At 39.5% G+C, this 24,668-nt stretch overlaps 3 protein-coding genes across 29 annotated transcripts; 1 reads left to right on the forward strand and 2 right to left on the reverse strand.

The window, feature by feature from the left end:
- Positions 1-49: 49 nt before the first annotated feature.
- Positions 50-9,900, reverse strand: tnfrsf1a (tumor necrosis factor receptor superfamily, member 1a). Of its 7 annotated transcripts, none has more exons than XM_044209045.1 (11): positions 9,712-9,888; positions 8,491-8,525; positions 6,740-6,844; positions 6,526-6,619; positions 6,257-6,382; positions 5,996-6,148; positions 5,783-5,861; positions 5,008-5,060; positions 2,437-2,609; positions 2,226-2,346; positions 50-2,090 (listed from the first exon to the last, which is right to left on the reverse strand). In XM_044209045.1, the coding sequence occupies exons 3-11, from the start codon at positions 6,806-6,808 to the stop codon at positions 1,792-1,794; spliced, it is 1,167 nt and encodes a 388-aa protein (XP_044064980.1). In that variant the 5' UTR covers positions 6,809-6,844; positions 8,491-8,525; positions 9,712-9,888; the 3' UTR covers positions 50-1,791. The 7 variants fall into 7 exon arrangements, with proteins under 7 accessions (XP_044064980.1, XP_044064979.1, XP_044064975.1 ...); XM_044209044.1 differs by having other exon boundaries at positions 8,491-8,528; XM_044209040.1 differs by having other exon boundaries at positions 5,996-6,151; positions 9,712-9,872.
- Positions 8,951-18,789, forward strand: cd27 (CD27 molecule). Of its 18 annotated transcripts, none has more exons than XM_044209088.1 (9): positions 8,951-9,086; positions 9,649-9,754; positions 9,847-10,000; positions 12,543-12,684; positions 12,767-12,892; positions 15,733-15,858; positions 17,708-17,761; positions 17,852-17,968; positions 18,165-18,789. In XM_044209088.1, the coding sequence occupies exons 2-9, from the start codon at positions 9,723-9,725 to the stop codon at positions 18,275-18,277; spliced, it is 864 nt and encodes a 287-aa protein (XP_044065023.1). In that variant the 5' UTR covers positions 8,951-9,086; positions 9,649-9,722; the 3' UTR covers positions 18,278-18,789. The 18 variants fall into 18 exon arrangements, with proteins under 18 accessions (XP_044065023.1, XP_044065026.1, XP_044065032.1 ...); XM_044209091.1 differs by having other exon boundaries at positions 9,649-9,692; positions 9,844-10,000; XM_044209097.1 differs by having other exon boundaries at positions 9,649-9,692; positions 9,844-9,946.
- si:dkey-260g12.1 (tumor necrosis factor receptor superfamily member 5) lies at positions 15,673-23,901 on the reverse strand. Of its 4 annotated transcripts, XM_044209064.1 has the most exons (11): positions 23,779-23,901; positions 23,530-23,599; positions 23,269-23,326; positions 22,840-22,950; positions 22,502-22,645; positions 21,393-21,483; positions 21,127-21,173; positions 20,097-20,213; positions 19,830-19,852; positions 19,628-19,733; positions 15,673-19,411 (listed from the first exon to the last, which is right to left on the reverse strand). In XM_044209064.1, the coding sequence occupies exons 2-11, from the start codon at positions 23,596-23,598 to the stop codon at positions 19,134-19,136; spliced, it is 1,044 nt and encodes a 347-aa protein (XP_044064999.1). In that variant the 5' UTR covers position 23,599; positions 23,779-23,901; the 3' UTR covers positions 15,673-19,133. The 4 variants fall into 4 exon arrangements, with proteins under 4 accessions (XP_044064999.1, XP_044064997.1, XP_044064998.1 ...); XM_044209062.1 differs by having other exon boundaries at positions 23,530-23,876; XM_044209063.1 differs by having other exon boundaries at positions 21,393-21,480; positions 23,530-23,875.
- Between the last annotated feature and the right edge of the window lie 767 nt (positions 23,902-24,668).

The raw sequence follows: 24,668 nt of genomic DNA on the forward strand, positions 1-24,668 counted from the left end.
GCTGCATGGAGCATCCAGACAAATATATGTAACAATTCAGATACACACATTAAGATACGTGACACATTTATTTAAAGTTCAGATATCAACACAAGATCTTTTACATATCGCTCAACATTGTTCAGCATTGATTGTTCACTCAATAAATGGTTCTGTTTAATAAAGTATAATACATTTTCAAACAGGGTAAAAGTGCTTTGGAATGACATGTCCTCAGTCTGTCTGAGTGTGACTGATTCATATCTGAATTTGCAGGCCGAGACTGGTATTATAAAAGTTGCTTGGCTGAAGCATACTGAGACAGGGCGTGTCCTGTTTTCTCTAACAGTCATGAATAATGCTTCTATGATGGGGCTGTAAAAAGCCTATGAAAGTGGCAGGCATCTGGTCTACATTAAGTAGGAACTAGAAACTTCTCCAGCTATCTTATTGTTCCCATAAAATTTTAATAGAGAAGACTAGTACTTTTATAACAGTATAAACAGGAACTACTATAGTATTACAAATTAACTTTCTGGCTGAATAATCCGCATTTGATTTTGCACTTCCCTCTGCTAAAAAAAGAAAAAAAAAAGAAAATGGTTTGCAATAGTTTGGGGAGTTTTTCCTTATCCAAATCGAGGGTCTAAGGACAGAGGGTGTTGTATGCTGTACAGATTGTAAAGCCCCTTGAGGCAAATTGTGATTTGTAATATTAGGCTATATAAATAAAACTGACCTGACTTGATTTGAATAGTGAATATTGACAATACTAGAAATAGAATAGCTTAATTGGCCTAACTACGATTGATAGAGTAGGTATAATGGATAAAACAGATTGCTGTTCAATAAAAAGCAACATGAATACGATACGATACAGTCATCAACACTCAAATCACAAATGTATGCTGTATAAAAAAAAGTGAAGTATGAAATCATAAAGACTATGACTCCCCCATATTTCCAAAGATATAATGTACAGTATAGTGATACCAAAGAAACAGCACATCTTAGAGAAGGCTTCATCACCCTTATACTTATTTGCTTTCTAGTCAAGAGTTAGATGAGAAGATCGGTACCATTCTCAGATTTGTATGGTAAATACCAAGCTGGTGCCTGTTATCTTAGCTTAGCATGAAGACTGGAAACAGGGGGAAACAGCTAGCCTGGATCTGTCCTAGGGTCCACCTACCTGCACCTCTATAGCTCACTGCTCCCAGACAAGAAATAGTTCAAGCACGTAACTCCCCGTAAAACCACAAATTGAGGCTTTTGCACTTTGTTTTTGTTCAGATTAAACAAACAAGATATAACATAATTAAGTCAATTAGTTAGCTTTGAAGGGGGTATTTGTTACATTTGGGCAGAGCCAGGCTAGCTGTTTTTCCCAGTCTTTATGCTAAGCTAAAATAACCGGCTGCTGGTTGTAGCTTCACATTTACTATACAGACATAAGAGTGGTAACAATCTTCTCATCTAACTCTGCAACAAAGCGAATAATCCTAGTCCCAAAATGTGTTATTAATCCTTTAAGATAAAAAAGCAAAACATATACATTGCCAAGCAAAGTCCATTTTTCCTCCCAGAACCATTTGATCCATCACTCTCAGTAGTTTGACCCTGTCATCTCAGCGAGTGATTGGCAAGACGAGAGGTAGAGTGCTCAGTGACGCTGGGTGCTGTGAAATAAAACTGCTTTGGTGATAGCACCGTGTCCATTTGTATGCTTTGACGCTGTCCGTGAGGGCATCTCGAAAGAGAGCAATACTTGGTTTCATAAGCTTTTTGTTCCACTTGGCACACATCGCAGAATTACTGAATGTTGTACTTTGTCTCCAGCTCCTCGGCTGCCCGTCCCAGGTGCATCTTTCTCAGTTTGTCCATCAACTCCTGCAACAAGGGCCAGTGCAGCATTCGACCTCGTCCTTCTCCACCTGTATGTGACCCTCTCTCGGCCCACACCCTCAGCATCTGGTAATGAGCCTCCCGGCAGGATCGGTGATCCAGCTCTGCTTGTTCGATATCTGTATCCTTCACACCAAGAAAACGCACAAGCTGCTTCACCTGCAGCACAGGAACCAGATCCAGCACCGTGTAGATCAGGTCAGGGACTGAGGAGAGGGGAGGTGGGTGTTGAGGGGAAGAGGTAAGAGTTAGTACATTCGTTTTCTGTATGTTTGAGCCGAAACACACTGGTCCATTGCTCAGGAGCAAGCGCTGCTATGCGCAGTATAAAATACACTTACTCTTGATTTCCAAGGGGACACAGTCAGGCAGATTGGACAGCTGGTCCTGTTCACTCACAGGACTTTGGGGAGCAGCCTTGACACTGATGTTGTTTGAAGGTTCTTCACTGTTGATCAGGACCTGCAATGAGACAAAGGCAGATCAAATTTAATTGACTGCAGATGTACATCCAGCAGAAAAAAGTAACCACAGACAGTTAGATCAATGTACCTCACATGTGTCCGGGGAGGAGTCAGATGGTTGGGAGGACGATTTCAGCAACTCCTTCTTGATAGACCGTTTTGTGGCCATGTAGGTGATGACAACCAACAGCACCACCAATACCAGAGCCACGGCTGCAATTCCAGCAATTATGATAATAAGATTTTCCTTTTCACCAGGGTCTTCATAAGGATCCAAAGGGGCACATAGAGAACAAGACATGAAGATGGATACACGTTAAAAAAGCAATAACGTTTTGAGACTGTCTAAACTGCATTCTATTGTTTTAAAAACCTAACAAAGAAGCCACATCTAAACAACATTGCAGTGACTGAATATCTGACCAACTCTTTCTTTCACAGATTGTTCTAATCACCTCTTTGTCATGGTTTTGGGTTTGTGTTTAGTCAATTCCTGTTTTATTTTGAAATAGTCTCCTTCCCTCATGTGTCTTTTAGTTTTGCTTCCTGTCCCGGTTGGGCCGCTGCAGCCAAGTCCTGTCCCACTAGGGCTGCCGCAACACACTCCCACACTCCTGTCCTTGCGGAGATACAGCTCAATCCAGCACCTGAGCGGCTGCAATCTCCTGTTCCTCCTCAGCAGCAGCTACCACCAGTTCCTGAGCTGCAGCACACTCCTGCCCCTGCTGGACGTGGATGGTTGCGGCCCAGCAGGGGCAGGACGTGGCTGCTGCGATCCAACGGGCAGGACATGGATGTTTGCGGCCCTGATCACCCTGAACTCCCCGAGCTGCAGCAGCCACCAGTCCTTGAACTGCAGCACACTCCTGACTCCCCTAAGCAGCAGCAGCTTCCTGGCCCTCCTGTTCCTGAGCTGCAGCAATCTCCTGAACTTTCTGTGCTGCAACAGTCTCTTGAACTTGCTGAGCCGCAGCGGCCTCCTGAACTCCCTGTGGAGCTATTGCAATCACCAGTTCACCCTCAGCTGCAGTCCACTCCTGAACTCACTGTGCTGCAGCACACTCCTGTCCCTGCAGAGATGCAGCTGAATCCAGCCTCTGAGCTGCTGCAATCTCCTGTTCCTATGGAGCTGCAGCAATCACCCCTTCCTGAGCTGCAGCAGTCTCATGAATCTCTGGAGCTGCAGCGCACTCTGACCCTCCTGAACTGCTGCAATCACCTGTTCCCATCAAGTTGCAGCAGTCACCAGATCCTGCTAAGCCTCTGCAGTCTCCTCTTCCTAAACTGCTGCAGTCCCCTACTTCTGAGGAGTTGCAGCTGAACTCTGTTCCTAAGCTGCTGCTATCACCAGTAACTGAGTCGCACTGGCCTCCTGAACCTGTTGAGCTGCACCACTCTCCTGAACGCCCTGTTTCCCTGGATCCTCTCTGCACTCCTGTCGCCGGCTTCATGTCCTGCTGCCCTGTCGCCGGCCCCCTGCTCAGATCTCCAGTCGTTAGACCCTGGTCTTGATCTCCAGCCACACCGCCAGCCTCCAGAGAGTCGCCACTGGCCTTCAGAGGGGTTTCGTCATTGCCGCCGGCCTCCAGATGGCTTCTGTCTTTGCCGCCGGCATCCTGTTCAACCTCCAGAGGGACTTTGCCTTCATTGCCTGCCTCCAGAGAGCTTCTGTACTTGCTGCTGGCCTCCAGTCCGACCTCCAGAGGGGTTTTGCCTTCATTGCCGACCTCCTGAGTTGCTCTGCATGTCCGGTCATCCCCTGGACCTGCTCAGCCCTTCAGCCCTGCCTCCTGAACATTTTTGTCCAGTGGCTAATATGCACAGTTGTGTGTTTTAAACTATCATACACTTCAAACTGCTGTTCATTCATCACCTCTCAGACTCTACTACTGTCAGTGCTGTAGCTAGCAGACAGTGCGTAGTACAGTGGATTGCCAGATCATCAGCTCATGTATCCCCCATATCTTGCCTTTTCACACTTCATTCTAATAGCCCAATCTTGAAAACACACAAACCTGGCTATTCTGCAAAGATCTTACCGGAAACACAGTGTGGAGTTAAAATTAGAAGATCTTTTGAGAATGGTAAAAAATGTTAGTGGGGACAATTTAGCAGTGCCTTGACATTTGCAGGGACATGTCCCAAACCCAAATGTACGCCTATGGCCTATAGCAGGTAAGAGAAAATAAAAAGCAAATTAAATTTAAGACTTTTTTTTAGACCTTCTAAGGCCTTTTTGAGGAAAGTGAATTCATTGATTTTTTAAGACTTTTCAAAACCTGCAGATACCCTGATACATGATTTTAGTTTAAGGCAACTGAAAAGAATATCTGGTGTGTCCATAGGACAGTGAACCTGTGTTTATTTGACTCTTCATGTCAGACAGCTGTTCAATACCTGGTTGCCACTGTCACTACTTATTATTTTGAAACCACAGAATATCAGATGTTGTAAAATTTATAATGCCAGTTAATTCAACACTTGACACACTGACATTATGTTTCAGTGTTTTTGCAGTCAGGAAGAGCAGAATCTATGGTCAAGTAGGCTCGAGTTTATTGTATTCCTATAGCAAACCTATTGTTATTCTGGAAACCAGTGTATTAACTCTTTCATGTGAAAGCTGGCCTGATAATCATACCCTTTTGTAAGTGCTTACCTCTTGTAGTCATAAGAGGTGGTGCACAGTGATGTTTGCACTCTGTGGTACAACTGTGGAGAACAGAGAGGACGTTTCACAACATTGAGGAGGAAGTAGCACATTTTAAGAGGAAGTGATTAACAAAAACTCTGAAGCACTTTTTTAACACCAGCAAATTACTTCAACATGTTCACACTTTACGTTTAAGATGCACCTGGGACGGGCAGCCGAGGAAAAGTGTGTACATTTGTTTATATTTTCACTAATAATTCCCTTTTCAAATGCCTATGTAAGCAGTTTTGTTTTTGTCTAACCAGGAAAACCCTGGCCAAATATAACTCCTTTGCTTTGTATGACACAATGTTGGTTTTTCATTTTGTACATTTCAACCACACCCTGTTTGAAATCCACAACAGTCTGACACAAATGTCTAAAAGTTTTATTAATATATATTGTAGGACCATGAAAGGGATTTTTAAGGTTCCTCCCTCAGTGAACCAGGCATACATTGGCTGAAACATAAACCCATGAAGCAATATATTTAACAAATGAGCACTTCATTAGTAAATGTTAAACTGTCAGTCACCCAGTTTTGTGTCTCGTAACTTCTCTTTTTTGTTGCCAACAAATGGAAAAATTTAACAAAGTCGGACATGTGCTGCAAGTTTCAATTCAACAAACCAACTTCCCCATCAACAACTTTAAATAAAACCATCCCAAACAGCAGGATAGGAACAATATAGAAATATACATTACATATACATGATGTATACATATACATTAGTATACTCACTTCTTGCAGGGTTCACATTTGCTTTTGACTCTGTAGTAGTTCTCCTGACATTCACACACAGTGTTTTTCTCTGGTGTACCTGTGCACAACAAGAATAATTCTATTTAGACTGAACTGAGGAAATACTGGATAAGCCACAAAATTAATAAATAAAAGGCTTTTATATAGACATAACTATTAGTATAATTTATTACATTGACAGATCGTACTTACATGTCTCTTTTTTCTTTTCATCAGGTCTACATTGAGAACATTTGCGACACTCGTATGTTTCTGAGTCGATGTCAAATTTGTAATAACCTTCCACACAGCGACAAATAGTGTTTTGGTTTTTTTCACAATTTGATTTCACTACTTCATGCTTTTCTGCTGAAAAGTTGACAAGAGAGAAAAAAGTGAACAAACCATCACCTGGTAGAACACTTGCATATCAAAGAGGTGAAACTGATTCAGAAAAAGGTAATGTCACTCTACTTCTGCAGCGTCTGCATCTTCTGCAGTTTATTTGGTAGTTCATCTCATCTGTGTATTCGCCATCAGGACAAAGTGTGCAGTTACTTCTCTGTTGCGCAGCATGACACTCTTCTGCAAGCTTAAAACCTGGAAACATGAACATCACATGTAAACACAGTTAAGACTTTGTAGAATGGATTTAATAGAAGAAAAAGTCTGCCTGTGTGATATTTCCAATAATGGGCATGCTACTGTGAATCAAGTGTAGTGTGCAGGAGGCCATACAGTACCTGGAGAGCATTTATTGCAACAAATTCCCTTTTCACTGAGATAGTCCCCATGTGGACAAGATTGTAACAATGCCAAAGTGGGGATGAGCATGCACTGCAACATAGAATATACAATGAATGTATGAAGAAATGCTTTATTGTCCATCACAAGGCAGTTTTTAATGTATTCCTGCAATTTCAAAGTATTTAGTGAAGCATTTTAAGTTTTTCTCACCATAAGGAACAGTGTTGTGCCAACAGGGGCTTTTTTATTCCATCTTCCTCTGTTGACCCCTCCCTCCATTATCTTCCAGGTTTAACTCAATCCATCTGAGGCCACCTGCAAGGAAAATAATCTGTATGTGAGTTATATTAGAGTCCATCTTTTGCTGAACGATGGGCCCACATACTACAAATTAAAACTTTAACTGAATGCCTTAAATGTCCTTAAATTTACAACTAAATCAAGATTAATTCATCATTATTAATGTCATAGGTTAAAAAATCAAAGGGTTAGCATTATGATTTTTTAAAAGCATTTACTCAACACGGCTCTATAGGGATGGCAACGTCAGTCAGTCTGTCATTCAGCCGTTCTGTGAAATAGCTTTACAAATACTGAATCAATTGCCACCAAATTATGTACAAATAATCATGGACCCATGATGCACTTTTCATCTAGCACCACCAACAGGTCACAGTTTACACAAGAGTTTGTGACAGGATACTTAAAAAAAAAAAGGATAACAATAGATAATCCCTATTAGGGGGGACCCGGGGCATAAATGAACAGTTGTCCTCCCATTACTGCCCGACCCCAGGTTTGCGTTTTGTGTGGTATTTTGATTAAACCCAAGGTACTTTGGGAATATGCAACATATACTGTACACACAATGATGAAGGACAAATGGTGCCCATTTTGCCCAGTTAATAATCCAGCCTCGAGTCCACATTAAAGCTTTATATCTGATAAAACTTGAACCAAGTCTGACTATGTAGAGCTGAGTCTGAGATGACCCTTCTGATTTTGGTAACAACATGGCCTTTACTCAGGCACTACCTTCAGGCCATATTATTTTATTTACCCCACTACTGGTAAGGATCCAAGACCAGCAAGTTTTCTCTCTAAGTTTCATCCATCAATAATGTTTTCAGGTCTGTAAATGAGCTTACAGCTTCGCAGATAGGCCTGTCACAATAATTACGTTATCGCTATATATCAACTTATCGTACTATATAGCTATAGGATATGTAATTATCGCCTGTCATGATATCGACTTATCTTATATGGACATGACCTCGATAATTTTTGCTGACCTCGATATTGCCCATTGTGTTTTTATTTTACATAAGAATGTCAACAACATTTTAGCCAACATGATGTCAGAATAAACAGCAGGGTTTTCCCTACCATTACTATATTGCCTGTTAAGGAATGAATGACTCTGTAACCTACCCCCGTGCCAAATGTTTAATATTTTTTCATTTAAGTGCAATTTTTGTTAACAGAGCCCGAGATTCCATCTTATTTATTGTTTTGGTTGTTTGATTTTATTTATGTTTTTATTTCAGATGTTTTAATATTGTTTTTCGCATTCCAATTCTAATGTCTGAATATTCTTAATGTTATATTCTTTTGTTAATTAAAAGGGTATTCTTGCATTATTATCATTATATCAGAGGTTGTAATAGTAGTTAAAGTAGTTACGCTTACTCACAGAGCAACTTGAGTGGCTCTAGATGTTTTAGGAAGGAACTATACTAACGTTTTTTTAAGGGATTTATTCACTGAAACACTAGTATGTAAGGATTTTATAAAAGCCTTTTGAGCATAATTTAAGTGGTTAAAATATTACATTTATCCAAACTCCGTTAAATAACTCCTGACCTTATTACCTTAAAGGGTCAATGCACCCACATTACAAAAGACATAGTTGTCCACATACGCTGCATGGTATCTAACCATGCAGTTACTTTTCAATTTACCTGTTGAGATTTTGAGACATCCATGGCTGAGATTTCTGCTGCCAATCAAATAAAAAGGAGGTCAGGGGAATTTCACTTGAGGTGCTCAAAGCATTGAAAAATTACATTTGGAAAATTCAACAGCCTCCCTGAAACAATGTCCCAGTTATTAATCAAATTAGTAGTATTTAAAGGTGGGGTATGCGATTCTGGAGAAATCTAACCATGACAAATACCAGCAAGTAAAATAACTAATGTTAGCTAGGATGTGAGTTAGCAAACTGTCCCTAGTTGCTGGTGTGAAGCTAACAGCCAGAGAGGACGAGACGGTTTCCCAGAGCCAGCACACCAGCTCCAGACAGCGATACTCACAACTCTCCTGCTACTAAAGCTAACATCACAACTACAGCATATCTTGGAAAACTAGAGAGTAAACTGAATGTCCGTGGGCAAGTCATTTAACGTTACCTGACAAACAAATCATGGCTGGAATGGCTGGACTAGTGTTGTGTGGCTCGATCTGAGCCAGTTTGTTTATTTGGGGGCTGACGTTTCACAGGTGGTTTTTATCAACACCCAAGCAGATAAGACGAAACTATCTGCTAGGTCGGCTACAGGTAAGCAAGAAACTCTTTAAATTAATTTGTTATTTGGATAAAAAATAAAATAAAAAGCCACTGTCTTTTATTTTGTTCTACTGACAAATATCATATCTTAATTTACCCTTAAACTGAGATGTAAGGTTAATGGCAACTTGCTGATGATGTCATTATATTGGGTCAGTGAACTGGTCATTTAAGGTTGTCTCGAAAAATGTCCTCTGCCATAAAAAACCTTTTGTAAGTGATTTAAGGGTTATTTAGTGGAATGTGTAGTTCGTATAGATATAATAAACAAACTGGTCTACTGTCAATTTAAAAAAACGACTTCTACATATTTCTGCGCCACTGGTTTGGCAGCTTCACCCACACTTCCCTGTCGCACTGTAACCCTGAGATTGGACTGAACTTTTGACAACTGGAGTAACTGTATAACCTTCAAAACTCAACCTGACCACTTACGTTTTTACAGATAACGTTAACGTATTTAAGAACTAAATCTATAGTTAAGATTTTACTGTTTTTGTTTCCTATCTCATTGGTTTCGTTTTGACTACACACAACATAACGCCCACTGCAGCCTCAAGCCTGATATGAATCTCCCCTTCCCACAGACATGCAGAGGTATTTTACCCTCACTTACCTGGACAACTAATGTTACAGCGAGGAATATCTCTTTACTTCAGGTCCATACGTCGACATGAATGTCTATTTAATTTAATATATATATATATATATATATATATATATGTTTTTCGGTTTTTTTTCCTGAAAGCAGAGCGCCGCCGCCGTTGCCCCTCTCTGCTGAGCACCACGACCGGAGGCGGACTCTAACTGGAAACGCGTCACGAGCCCAGACCATTTCAAGGAATTGTAAGGTAGAGTTTGGCAAGAAGGCAACTGTGGGCAAAAGAAAAACCTCACGAAACCTAGTTAGTAGTGAGCAACAGTCCACACATCCATTACACTACATATTCCCACTCCATTACATTTACATTAATTTCTCCTTCATGAATGCTAAACAGCCTAAAAATTAGCTAAAAGAATATTAACTGAGAGATACTTTAATTTGACATTATTTTGTATGATAACCTTAAATAATGAATAACGAATTCTTAATCATTATTTAATGAAGAAATTAAACATATTAAGAGGATAGTGGAAGTGTTTTGGGCAAGTAAGTGCAGACAGTGAAGTTAGTAGAACTTAATGCACTGTAACTGGGGGCACCGTAAATTTATTAAAGGGAAAAAAGGAGGCTGGAGTAAGATGATACTTCAGCAGGCCAGCAGAGTGTAGCCTCACGTGACTGTGCTGTACAGTGCATGAAAGAGCTCAGTCAGCAGAGCAAGACAAGTGCTTCCTCAGAAAAACCACATCCTTCCTTTTCAGTGAGCAAACAAAAAAAAATTGGGCCTTCATCTCTCTCTTCCTCCCTTTTCTCTCTCTCTCTCTCTCTCTCTCTCTCTCTCTCTCTGTCTTGTGTCTCACAGCACAGAACTTGTTGCACTGCCACATGAGGCAGACACTTTAGGCAGGTTTTCTCCTACATGAACGTGCAGTCACTCACACTGGTGAGTTTCACACAGCCTGTGAGGCCAGCTGTGAGGACTGCACAGCCCAGCTTTGCATGTAGAGTTTGTGTTTCAAGCCAAGTAAAACATAACTTTTGTTTAGTATCTGTTTACTTTACCAGAACAACATTGACATGTTCCTGGCAAAGATTTGTGTGAAGTTCTAATAAAACATATTAATCCTTACAGTCAAGCACCCTAATACTGAAACCTCAAGATAAGCATGACCAGTCAGTTATCTAAGTCAGTTCAGAGTGATTTCGATGCTCAGTCATCTCTCTTCCAGTCATCTGTACTCTGTTTGAGTGACTCTGCTGAGCCACACAGGGCCTCAGAGGCACCCCCTTTATGATGCTGTTTCGTCAACTTTAGGCCACATTTCACAGTTGACAGGAGGTCACGTGTTGTGGCCTGCTTTGTGTGAAAAAATGACAGGGGTCTTGAGAAGAGCACATGATAGCTGTATGGTGGATGTGCCGCTCAGTGTCTAATTCAGTTTAAGATGAGGGTGTTGCCGAAGAGGAGACTGTCAAAAAATAAAAAGACAAAAAAGACACTGGCAGTCAAGACTGGAAAGATCTTCATACTAATGCAAATTAGCTGGTTATCACTAATAACTAATACTAATAACACAAAAAGGAATTTCCCAGACTCTCATAACTCTGTTTATTGCCAGCAGCATTTTACTCTACACAGATAATCATTTTAGCTACCACACAGATTATGCACAGGTAATGCAGTTTGGAGTAATTAAAATTAAAATTACCCTCAACCGTTTAAAAAAAAAACATAACAAATCCAATCATGCATTGAGTTTGCACCTCCCAATATGTTGCATGTCACTACATCTGACGACAGACATATCAGATCATTCACACAGTACATTTTATCTGTTTTCACATTCATGATAAGATGAGTAATGTCACTTTTTAAATCAGTCTTAACTTTGGATTTGGTGTTGTTTATAGTGTCACGAAGTTGCAGAAAAGCTCATCAGCATGATGTCATTTCTTGGAATAATGTTGATCTCCTCAACAGCTTTCTGTAAAAGCGACAGAATGGCTTGGAGTTAAATGAGTGGTGTATGATATTTTACTGAAATGACCTCGTCATCCAAGTCTAGGAAGGAAAGAAAGAGGCAGAGACAGATGCAAGAAAGAGAGAGAAAGCATGAGATTGTTTGCAGCCAAAGGATTGATTTTGGATGAAACGAGAGAGATGGTGCCTGTGGAAAAAAGTGGAGGCTAGAGGAGGGCATGTTTTTGTGCACAGAGCCAGGGGGTCGCAGCAAAGAGACAGAGACAGGATGACAGAGCAGGGCACAGAGATTTCAAAGGTACCGGTAAAATGCTTTCATTATGAGTCATCACTGACATTTGATGAATATGAATAATCCCCTGACACACTTCTGGTCCCCTGTTCAGTCTCACACTCAGAGGGTCTCTGGTTACATCTTGTCTCACTTTCTCGTCCACAGTAAGTAAAACCTGTAGCAAGACATTTTCAGCCATAGCTGTGGGTCAAACCTTTGATAAAAGTGTCCTGTCGTGTTGTAAGTTAGTAGATTTACATGTTAATGTTCCTGTAATCTCAGGATTTAAACTCTGTAGAGTGTTTGTATTAGTACAAGGCTGATTTTCTCTATAAGGACTATTGTGTTGTGTTATGTATTTCAAATCTGAAATGTGCGTGTACGGTGTTGTGTAGCTCCACTGCCAAATTCTGTGTCTATTACAACTTGTGTGAATACTATACAGCACTATAGACCTTTGTCATTTTTTTCAAAGATGCATGTTGTTTCACTCAGTGTCTGATGGCATTAGTATGTGAATATATCTGACTAAATAAATCTTTGTTTTCTTCTTCTTTTTGCTCATCCTCCTCCTCTTCTTCTTCCCAGATGCAGCCACTCTGTTATTTTGCTTTTACTGCCCTGTGCACTCTCTCTTTCCTCTCTACTGTGCTTTCCATACAGTGCAATAAGACACAATATGCCTGGCCAGTGGAAACATCCCACTTGTGCTGTAACATGTGCCCACCAGGTACAATGGCTTCTTTTCGTCTTGATAGAGTTCATAGTTTTGATGCAAACATGTTATAACTGTAAATTACTGTGTATTCCAGGTGAACGTATGGTTCGGCGTTCACCACACACTTGTGGTATTATGTGTGAAGCTTGCGAGGGTAACCGGTACATTGATACCTACAATGTGGAGATGAGCTGCACTGTTTGTGAAAATTGCAATAAACGTGAGTAATTTTACAGCTTTTGTCTTTGGGTTGGGGTGCAAACAGCCTTGGTAACAGCAATGATATTATTATGGTTTATATGATATATATTATACTACAGCCACTGCTCACAGAGCTTTAAGAATGCTTTAAAGGGGAAAATTCCTGCTCATACAGGAGATTTGAGCCCTCCTTTACTTTGCCAATTTGCTCTCTGAAAATGCATGTATCATAACCCAGAACACAGAAAATAAACATTTAATGTCTTTACATCACTAATATGCAAATATGATTATTAGACTGTATCACTATCAGATATGCAGGTTTGAGAAGAAAGCTAGAAATCTTAAAAAAATAGAGCTGAAACAGAAACAGAGCAGAAGATGTCATGTGGTCATATCTATGATTAAACATTACTCCAAAAATACTATCTGTCATTTCAGTTGCCCCGTGAAACATTGTGGTTCCCTGTTTATTTTTTGTGTGTGTCATGTCATGTGTGTGATGTTTGCGCATCTCTGTCTTTTTGAGCACGATATGTGAGTGATTCATCATTTCTCTGTAGTCCTGACCACCAACTTTGTCCAGTTACGGCACAAAACCTCAGAGAAGACTGAAAAAAAGGCTGTTAGTTGTTACTCAACTCTGTCTATAGATCATGATTTCAAAGAAGTTTGCCTATACAAACTTGCAAGGGGATTTCCCATTCTGTCATGGTGGGATACAGTCAGAGAGAGATTAAAAGGAGGAGGGGTTGGGGGGGTCTGAGAAACCTTCTGTGAACCTGCTGAGGGAGTTATCAGGGTGGGATTCTTTCTGCAGAATGGTAATAACAGCAGCACAGCCCACCAACAGTGGTAAAGACAGGAGTAGGTTCAAAAAGTAGACCATAGTCATGTCAGTGGAAAAAAAAAAGAAAAATACAGAAAAGTGGTAAACATCGGAAAGAGCAGCAGATATAAATGTCATATTCTATGTTATTACTCAGGTCTCTGCACTGCTACAGGTGAGCAAAAACAGCCTGTTATGCTTATTTTTAAATGTCACTGTGGAAAACATAGAAGAGAGAAAGCACAGAAGGGAGAGAAAGTATGTGATTCTCAGTCTGAATTTTAGGTACATGAATATCTTAGCAGAGTTTGACTTTTACATGTGCACCAAGATGCTTTCTTTACATATTGTAACCAAAAGGTTAGCATATTTCAATCCAATGTTACAGTGCACCTGCAAACAAACCTTTTAATCATTTAATCTGACATTACATGCAGAACTCTTTGATGTCTCATTTTATAAAAACCTTGTTAAAGCTCCCATTTGTAGAATTTGGGAGGTGGCGTTCAAAATGTAAAAAAAAAAAAAAAAACTCTAATCCTACACATGCAGGGGCTTTATGCCAATTAACATCTATGGAAACTAATTTAGGTGGAAATGATTCAACCCACACAAAAATTTCACACACTTCTCTTGCAGTACAACAGTATTAATATTTATTTGGTTATGCTTTGGTCTTCATCAGGGTGTTAACTATTTACAAGGATTTGGATGTGCAAACAGAGTTTCAAAGGAGACTTTAATACTAATATTTTCCTAACATTTTCAGTTCTCAAATCCCCTTAAATGACATCAGTTACATCATCAGTTGTATCTACCACTCTGAATCCGCAGACACCCGTAACTTTTACGCTTGTTTCTGTCTTTTACTTTCTTGCCATTTAAGTGCATACCCTATGATAAACCAGTGTAGGAATGTTAGAATAATAGCAATTTGAAGACTTCCAAAGTTCATCTTTTTTTCATTGTAGCCTACTATAAAGGATCGTGGGACAGCAGAGTGAAGTGGTGAGTGGGGTAATAACCACGCAAACCCGCCCTCTCAACCCTGCTAAAGGGCCCTTGAGCAAGAATCCATGCCAGCTTCAAAATCTCCAGATTCACTGCTCTGTGGTGAAAATGTGACCTCCTAGTGAGGAGGACAAGCAAAAAGAATATCACCATATATTGTCAAATGTAAGATTATCAGAATCAGAATCAGAAATACTTTATTGATCCCCGAAGGAAAACTCTTTGTTACAGCAGCTCACCTTTACGTCAGTGCACACAGGAAAGTACTAGTTTATATCACTCACATGCAGAGTTTTTGACAATCTGTTCTAAATATTACATTTAAATGGTGCTTGTGGAGAAATTTTGTTGTCAGCATCGGGAAACAGTGGGGTGTAGCCAAGGCACGAGTGTACAGATGATGATAATGTAGTAATAATGTAATTACACCCAACAAACATATTGAAAATGTGTCTGTGTTTGAGGTTATAATTAAGTTTTAGCTAAAGACACTCTACATGTGCGGTTACATCAGTTCATGCATAAAATGGAACCACTAAGATCTGAAGTTCTCTCTGAACTATAACCTTAAATGACACAAAATGATAACTATTTATGATTGTCATTGTTGTAGTTTTCTAAACAATGTTGGACTGGTTATTAAAACAAATGTTTTGGGATGACTATGGCTCAATGGGGCTCATATAAGTAGTTGCCTTGAAGCATGCCTGTTAAAGCATTCAGTAAGAAAGAAAATGTTTCATCAAAGTGAAACACTGCTTTCACTGAGAAATAACAGCTGTCTGTCTCTAAAGAAGAGGTATCAAAAGTGATAATATAACCATCTTATGACTTAAAACCAGAATCGTTACCTGTCATGCTAAGTTTGTGAGTCATTTCTCATTTTCTGATTTATCTCATGTTTTAAAGACAATCTTTGTGCGTACGTGTGTGTTCATCACAGACTAACATACTCAGAATTATGATTATACTTTATCTTTTAATGACAACTGTTGCTATTTGTTGTTGTTGTTTTACAGCAAACATGGAGTATGAGTCAAAATGTGACACCACTCATCAGGCTGTGTGCAGATGTAAAGCTGGCTTCAAATGCAAAGACCAACCCTGCACACAGTGCGTGCCAATAGTAATCACTACCACCACAGGTAGGATACTCGTACTCCGCACATTCAACCAAATTTGACACATAGCTCTTGAAATAGCAGCAAATATCTGTAACCCCTTGTGCATTACAAATTGAGGTTTTTTGAGTCACCAGAGAGTTAGCTGCAGCATTACATCAATCTGCACATTCACCTCAATGTCCATACAGATGTTTGAAAACACAAACTATAAAAACATGAAAAATTAAATTTTGGTTCTACATATAATATGGAAAACACTGGGAAACAAACTTAACACCAGGATGAAAGGTTACCATAGAAGTAACCATATTACTGTAAATTGTTTCTCTAACCTTTCTGGTTCAGCATCTGTTGCACCACAACCAACATCACTGTTGGGTGTGGTCAGAAGTGCAGTCATAACCCATAACCACATGTTAAAGTGTACAGGTTGAACCAACCACCACTGGAGGGCAGACAAAACAAGATTTTAAGATAAGATACTCATTAAATAACTTGGTTTGTGTAGTTTTTAATGCTGTGCATTAAATGAGAGATAATATACAACCAGCAATTGATCACCAGAACTTTTCATGGGACACAAATCCTGCTTATTTTTGCTGCTATTGCCTGAGGGGTGGTTACAACTGTAGCCGTAGTGGAACAACATAAATTCTAGCTGATTATTTAAATTAAAAAACATAAAGAAGAAGTTCAAAAGACTCGTATGTTAAGTTTTGTGAGAAAAAGATGATGACAGGTTGGAACAAGATATAATGTTGTAGTAACAAGATCCATATATTGTGGAAACAACTTCTTAATGCAGGCCTGGACACAGGATTGCTCTCAGCACTTGATTATCAACAGGATATTTTAAAGCTGCACTAACCAATATTTTTATATTGACAATGGGTCAAATGACTACTTGTATGTGAGTTGCTTGTTGTGACAAACCTACAGATAATTATCACCCCGGTTTAGTGTCTTTCAGTTCATTGTTTTGGTTTGTAACTTTATTGTTTTGGTTCACCCTCTTCATTCAACCTTGTTTCCAGCAAAAGAAAAGCTCTGATAAACCCACTGTACGCTACCTGCAGAAACACCTGCAGACAGTGATTAGTTAGAGACTGGCTTGTGAACATAGTAGAGCATTTAGCAACTAAAGAGCCAGATATGTCCCTCAGGAGTTGGCGGAGAACAAAACAGAGCTAAAAGGAGAGTGAGAAACATGAAACATGACTCCTAATGAATGATAATGCTGGCAGGCAAAATCTATTAAAACTGCTCTAAAGGACAGTAGATTCAGCTGTCAGAGGAACATATTTAGACTGTGGAACTGATTTCTTCCATGATCATTTTTGCTCCATCTGTTTCATCATTTGACACTCGAGCTGCTCCATAAAAAAGGGGGTCGTTGTTCTTTTAAGGGGCTCAGGATTCGTAGCTGCTCCCCTGTTCATCACTGCTTCAAAACTAGAACACTAGAACTGCAACCATGGCAACATGTTGCAGCACTACAGAGAGTACTGTAACCATAGCAACATACTGTACAGCATTCTTGAATGGTTGCCAAGATCAACTGAAACAGTTCTGTGCTAAATAAAACAAATAAATAAGTTGATAATAATGTTGATAAAGTCTTAACATGTTCTGACCTGAGTTAGGGACTGTTAGTTTGCAGTTTTCATGGAGTAAGGTCATGCACACAAGGTGGCAAGTTAATTATAAATCGTGTTATGTGATTATAAATAGACTTCCTGATCAGAGTGTTAAAATAAGGGACATCAGAGTGAGCTCACTGACTAACCTGAACCGTGAACAGTTTCATATTTCCTTTGAACTATTAAATGTGTCTGCACTGAGCTGATTTTTTTAATCTCTTCCCCCCCAGCCCTGAAACCTGTCACCCTCACCACACTCTGGGTACCCCGTAAACCACTCAGAGGTAAAGTAAGCTACTGGATCTGGATTACAACAAGGAAATAACTGAATACTTTCTGCAATGGGTGTTCATCAAAACATTTTTTTTAAAAAGTCTCTCTTACAGATACGGTGTGGTTCCTGGTGATAATTGCCCTCCTGTGTGCAGGATTTGCACTTATTGTTGTAACAAAAATCAAACCCTTTCTGCGCTGGATCAGAGCCAAGCACGGTCAGTAGATTATTACCATGGAGCAGAAAACCCAGCAGCAATATACAACTACAAGAAGTACACTGAGCATAGTACTTTTTATCATTTTATAATGGGCACAAAATGTGTGGTTTTATTATCTAATGTGATTATTACCTTGCATTTTAAATCTAATATATTCCTAAAAAAAACCTTTCCCTATTCTCTTGTTGCTCAGGCTACTTTTTGGCTAAAAAACCTGCACCAGTACCACCATGCTGCCAGGACGATGAAGTATCCACGCCTGTCCAGGAAGTGTGTGGAAAATGTGACCAACCTATTGATGTATGAGTTAAGGACTAGAGCCTGAATTTGGATTAGCAAGAATTTCACAGGCGGACATTTAGTGACACTCCAGATGCAAAACATCTCTTGTTGCTTTGGACATTTATGAGAAATGGAGGAATTGTCACACACTTGGAAATGTCACTTGGTCCATGGTGACGAGTGGAGCCACCGAAAACAGTTCAAGACTGATGCTGTTTCCTGAAAGGAAACATGACTGTTTGACATCTGTGACGTTAAGATGATAAAAGTGTATAAATCACAGAGATTAAGTATCTGAAAGACACTGAAAATACAGAGTGTGACACTGTGATGGTTATGCATGTTGCTAAACCGTGGTATGTACTATGGTACACAAAAGTTAAAGATATTTCACAATCTTTACATTTATATGTGTATATATGAATATAATTTTTGCTGAAGTTTTGCATTCAGATTATACATATCACATGTGAATGTTTTTAAATTACATACATTTCTACGTAGTTTTTTAAATTCAAAATAAAATTTTATTGTAATCGAAATGCCTAATATTTATTCAAAACATTAAACATTCAAGTCTAATACTATAGAAAGAGCTGAGAGAGCTTATTAAAGAGTATTTACATGAAATTATAACTTACAAATGAGATCATCCCCAGCTGTTCTTCCCAGAGTTAATGTTTCTTGTGTGCACTGACCACAAGTTTCTCCAGAACCTGCTGACGAAAACATCTCTGTAGAACACTGTAATTTAGGAAGATACATCTGCTCCACACTCATCTGTGGTTTCAGTTTTACACTTCCTTCCTTTAAAAGAATGTTTTTAGGATCAGTCTGGACAGCAGCGGTCATAACCACCAACACAAATCTCCTGAGATTTTTACGATTTTAGCACCTCCTCTTTGGACACATGGCAGTCCTTCCCCTGCTCCTGGGAGGGGAAAAAAATGCTGTCAATCTCTCCGCTTCTCTCCTCCTCAGAGAGATGAACACTGGGAGAGGATGTGGGATGAAACACAGGACAGTCTCTCTCGTCTTCGTCTTCGCTGCTCTCTCTTTTGGCCGTCTTCCCACCTTCAAGTGTTGGACCAACTTGGCCTGTAAACTGACTGAGCAAGCTGAAGATGACTGTCCCCGGATTGTGAACATGGACTGGACCTACAGAGACAAAAACAAGTAAAGAGTGCACTTAACGGAATGTTTTAATTGACCCGTAGAAGTGCATTAACATACAGTTTACAGAGTAGGACAACTAAGTACAACTCAGACTCATAACAGTAACACAGCTGCATCTTTTACATTATTTATTTTCTTAATGACCCCACAAGTGAGTCAAATATTTCATATGAAAGTCTTCATTTCACTCATCAGTACCCAGATTGGCTGCTGAAAGGGATGATGGCTGCTGCTTTGCACTGAATGAGTCTCTGGGGAACTGATGAGTTGACTCCTTCGGCTTGTGTGAAGCATCTCTACCTCCCTAAAGAAGAGCATGTCCATCAGTGTGGGGCAAACAAAAGAGAAATGATGCCACGTAGGTAAATGATGGAATGAAGCTTTGAAATTAGCTACTTACCTCGTTGCATAGCTTTGCAATAGCTGGAAAACAGAAGATAAATGTATGAGTAATAGAAAGTCAGTTTCTTCACACATGTCCACCAATGATGAATCAACATGTATATGATTTACATAACACACCTGCAAAGCTAATGACACATTTCTAATCACAGTAATTTCCAAAGGCTATCAGTAAACTTTTTGTTTCCCAAAAGTGATACGATCATAAAGTTAAAGGGTTCGACTGATTAAACTCAGACTGTTCTGGATGTAAACACCATCTTACCTTGCTTGAAACATGATTCATCTCCATGGCGACGAACAAAGAACAGGATCACAAGGGCCACGCATCCCATGGCAACCACTGGACACAAGACGGCTGCCAGCTGACTGCTCATCTTGTCTGAGAGAAAGAAACAAGACTAAGAGTCCACAGCCATTCCAGGAGCTCTGTGAGGCTGTACTTAGACATAGTAGTGCTTTTAGCTAAATGCTAACATACACACAATGACAATGCTAACGTGCTGATGTGAAGCAGGTAATATTTACCAGCTTCGCCAACGTAGTTGAGCCTGTTAGCATGTTACATTTGCTAATTATCACTAATCACAAAGTACAGTACAGTCATTCGTTATGCAGGTATTTGGTCAGAAACCAATTGGACAAATTGAAGTTTTGACCGGATGATGGTGCTAAAGGAAAGTCAGGGGATCACCAAAGTTATTACAATTCATCCCGAGTGGAACATTTCTCACAGTAATCCATCCAATAGTTGTGGAGACATTTCACACAAAACCTCAAATGTGAACCTCCTGGTGGTGTCGGAGGAAAAGTCAGTAGGATTCATCATATGGGGACTGTTAATGTTTGTACAAAATATTGTGCCAATCCATCCAATAGATGTTGAGATATTTTACAGTATAAGTAAAAACTTTGAGCTGCTGCTGGCACAACTGAAAAAGTTAGAGAACCACCAATGTCAGTAGGATTTATCCTCTGGGCACCATGAATATCTACCAAATAGTTTCACTAAAAGCCATAAATGTCAACCTGCTGGTGGCAATAGAGGAAAAGTCAGGGGATCACCTAAATCCGTAGAATTCATCCTCTGGGGATCACAAATCTCTGTACAAAATTTCAAGGCAATCCATGTAATACTTCTATACTGAGATATTTCTGTCTGGAATTACCAGCATTGCCATCCCTAGAGCCATGCCACTTGTGGCTAAAAATGTATCTTCTTGTCTCAAATAAAAAAAAAAATCACTTGAAAATATTGTATACTATCCACATACTCTTCTCACATACACACTCACCTGTTTTGTGTGTGCCATTCTCTGCCGGTGGGACTGACTGAGGGCACCTGTGTGAGTAAAGTGTTGAATATCTCAAGTATCTCAAATATGTGACCCCATGAACAAGGACAGTCTTCAATATCTGTAATGTCTGTACCAAACGCTAAAATCTTAATGTAATACACTGTAACTTTGAGAGCATTTTGACTGCCATGTGAATCTAGAGTTTTAAAGCTCCACTCTGTGAGGTATTTATTATGTACTGTCTGGGAAAATCCATGACTCACTTTGGAAATAGGCAGGGTTTGGCAGAAGTGCTGCTCTGTCCCGGGGAAGCTGAGGAAGGCGTGTGTTTATCTTTTCCTGAGATAACAGCTGCTTCCAGGAAACAAAAACATCACAGGTTTGGTTTCAAGCCAAAAGCCAAGACAACATTCAAACAACTAGGAGGGATCTGAGAGTTTAAAGGGAAATGTGCTTCACTAAAATTCATAGCAGAGCAAGTTCAAGCACCATGTACATTATGAGGCAGAAAATTAATTCCTTATCATCAGCAGCAGTACACCGTTTTGAGGCACTGGCACTTGAGGATTTCCATCTTGGGAGACTTTATACTTTGTACTTGTACTTCTACATCACTACATTTCAGAGGGAAGTTTTGTTTTCTCTTTAGCTGAATACGTTTAGCTGACAGTTACTACCATAGTTACTTTGCAGATTAGAATTTTATATTCTTCTTCTTCTTGAAATTAGCATGTCATTCCCATCTCTCTCCCCTCATTTCCTGTCATCTCTCTACTGTCAGCTATCAATAAGGGCATTAAATGTCCCACCAAAATAATACTTTTAAAAGTCTTTTAAGTACCAGCTTTTCTGATACTGTGAAAAACAGTCTTGTTCCAGCCTGACTGCAATGCATTTTTGACATTAGCCGAGACCTTTCTCAACCTGCATGTGACCCTACAATTGATCTGAAAGCATAATATTAATAATATCTATTTGTGCAATGTTTCATTATTTCTTATCACCAATGTTTATTGATGTTGATGTTTGAGTATATTTTCCTGCTAATACTTGCATATCTTTATTTTAGCAGGACTTAATGCAGGACTATTAGTAAAAATGGTGTATTTTCACATTGTAGTGTTACTATTTTAAGTAAAGGATTTGAATATTTCTTACAGTGCTGTTCACCACACTGAGGGGGGAGCCCCCTAACTTTTTATGACTGTCACATGTGTAAATAACTAATGTAATGCCTTTTGTATCGTTTTTGGTCATTCTCTTCACAGTCAGTGAAAACTTCTAAAGTATAATTTGTTTATCATGAGGCCCCCTGCTGGTCAAGGCCTGTCTAATCTGACAGAATTGAACATCTGCACTGCTCAGTATTTACCAGTTGTGGTTGTTTCCTGGGTCTTGGCACAGTATCTGCAGTTTGTTGAGTATGGGACCCAGTCAGTGCATCTGAAACCATCCTTACAGATACACTTCACATCGGACTTGCTGGTGCAGTTCTGAACCACCTTCACGTGAAAATCTGAGACAGTGGAAAATGGAGGTGATTTTAGGGATTTTAATCACAGAAAAATGTCATTTCCAGAAATGCAAAGAGAATGAGATTAATAGATTTTCAGTTTATTATAGAAACCCAAAGGTCACTGGTATCATCACAGTCCTGACAAGGATGGATGAAACCGTCAACTAGGTTGAAATGACTCATAGTTTCTTTACCTGGTCTGCAGTCTCCGTAGCAGCGATGGCAGCTGTCTTCTCGGTTCCACTCAGTTGTGTAGGTTCCAGCAGGACAGGGCTCACACTCTGTACAAGACTTCTGATACTCACCTGACAGAACAGAAAGAAACAACTGAGAACACAACCGGATGACAAGGAGAGCAGAGAGAGACTGCTTGCCCAGAGTGCATATTAATGAAGGATGTGGTCGTACAGCACAAACTGTGTGTGCAGCGTGCGTCATTTTTCATCAAGACAGACGGAGAGACATGCAAAAGAACAGACACAGAGAGAAAGATAGATACTGTATGCCTCAGTGCTTTATAGTAATTTCCAAATATCACTGCTGATTCATTCATTAAAAACAGTGAGTCACAGCTAAATGAGGAACAGACAGAAAAACAGATACAGATATTATGCTTTTCTTACCTGCAGGGCACATTTTACACATTCTGCCATGCATTGTGTAATACTCGGTCCCCACTGTCTGTTAACACATGAATACAATTAAACACAAACCACTATACTCCAGCAAAGTCCTGATTAACTTCTTCATACATATACATACAAAGTTCATACATTTGACCATTTGAGCTATTTCACATACTTGAAAAGCAAACATCACTGGGTTTGTCTGTAAGATTATACAGTTATTTAGGTAGATAAACTGAAGAGGAAGGACATTGTTACCAGTGGAGAGAGAAACACCAACTGTGCAGATAACATCAAGACAATCACAAAACATTGCACAAGTCCCATCCTATGGAGAAACATTTAGAAAATATTCAAATGAGTGGTAAATATCAAGTGGTCAGCTGAAAACACCAAATTGAAAGGCAGGGCACGTTAAAGTTTAGTGTTTCAGCAAAATTTCTCGTATTATAAATAAGGTGTGACATTAAAATATAATGGAAGTTTAACAAAAACAAGCATTTTTACCTTCAATATGATGTGCCGTTTGTTCTCCTTCTATTGTTTTGTTAACTTCCTCAAGGTGTGACTCTCTCTCTTTGTTTCTCTCTGTCCTCTCACTCATTCAGCCCATACCGTGTCACTGTTTCCTTACCTGGTTACATCTTCCTGACTTCCTGTCTCCCCCGCCCACTGATCTCTACCAGTCTGCTGCTGTCCTGTTACACATTCAGCTCTCACACACAGACCCATCCACACTCTGACTAACGTTTCTGAATCAAAGCCTCATCATTTTCCGTGCAAACTGTAAGATGTGATGAAAAATGAATCAAAGAACCATTCTCTGTTGAGTTAACTTGTGTCAACAACACGATGGAGGAGCAGATCGTTTTGATAGTGACAGTTACGATTCCAATTTGAAGTAACGTTATATTTTTAATCATGTTTGAGTGCATTTAATTAGATTTTCTACAGACTGTAAGTTTTCTTTAGCTGAAGAGGAAGGACATTATTATTAGTGTGTAATGGGATCTGATGGTCAATTAAACAGTTAAGTCAGTTCACCCAAAATAAAAAGATATATAAAACACTTACTTATTCCTTATGGTATCTGGCCATGCAGATAGTCAGTGGAAGTATTGAAAAGTCAAAGTACTAATACATTCATGTAAAAAGTTTACATGTCCTGCATTCAAAATCCTACTTGAGTAAAAGTACAGAAATGTTATTATCTAAATATACTTAGTAAAGTTAAAGTAAAGTACCAGTAAGTAAAAATGCTCGTTCTGCAGCAGAATGACCCCTTTGACGAATATATTATTATATTGTAGCTGGCCGAGTGGAGCTAGTTTTCACTACTTTATATACAGTTTGGTAATTTAGTACGGTGATTTCAAACCTAGGGGTCGGCCCCCTAA

The sequence above is a fragment of the Siniperca chuatsi genome, linkage group LG9, assembly GCF_020085105.1.
Source record: "Siniperca chuatsi isolate FFG_IHB_CAS linkage group LG9, ASM2008510v1, whole genome shotgun sequence".
Classification (NCBI taxonomy): Eukaryota; Metazoa; Chordata; class Actinopteri; order Centrarchiformes; family Sinipercidae; genus Siniperca; species Siniperca chuatsi.

Bases quoted from the DNA above. Each gene is read 5' to 3' on its own strand.
- tnfrsf1a (XM_044209039.1), bottom strand. From the start codon at position 6,808: ATGGAGGGAGGGGTCAACAGAGGAAGATGGAATAAAAAAGCCCCTGTT. The intron at 6,152-6,256 runs GTAGAGTGACAT...TCAACTTTTCAG, and splicing joins AAGATGCAGACGCTGCAGAA to CAGAAAAGCATGAAGTAGTG. The intron at 5,061-5,782 runs GTGAGTATACTA...TGTTCTCCACAG, and splicing joins AAATGTGAACCCTGCAAGAA to TTGTACCACAGAGTGCAAAC.
- cd27 (XM_044209088.1), top strand. From the start codon at position 9,723: ATGTTACAGCGAGGAATATCTCTTTACTTCAG. The intron at 9,755-9,846 runs GTCCATACGTCG...TCCTGAAAGCAG, and splicing joins GGAATATCTCTTTACTTCAG to AGCGCCGCCGCCGTTGCCCC. The intron at 17,762-17,851 runs GTAAAGTAAGCT...TTTTTTAAAAAG, and splicing joins ACCCCGTAAACCACTCAGAG to TCTCTCTTACAGATACGGTG.
- si:dkey-260g12.1 (XM_044209062.1), bottom strand. From the start codon at position 23,613: ATGTTTCTCCATAGGATGGGACTTGTGCAATGTTTTGTGATTGTCTTG. The intron at 21,484-22,501 runs GTAAATACTGAG...GTTTCCTGGAAG, and splicing joins CCAGGAAACAACCACAACTG to CAGCTGTTATCTCAGGAAAA. The intron at 19,853-20,096 runs GTAAGATGGTGT...TCTGTTTTCCAG, and splicing joins TGAATCATGTTTCAAGCAAG to CTATTGCAAAGCTATGCAAC.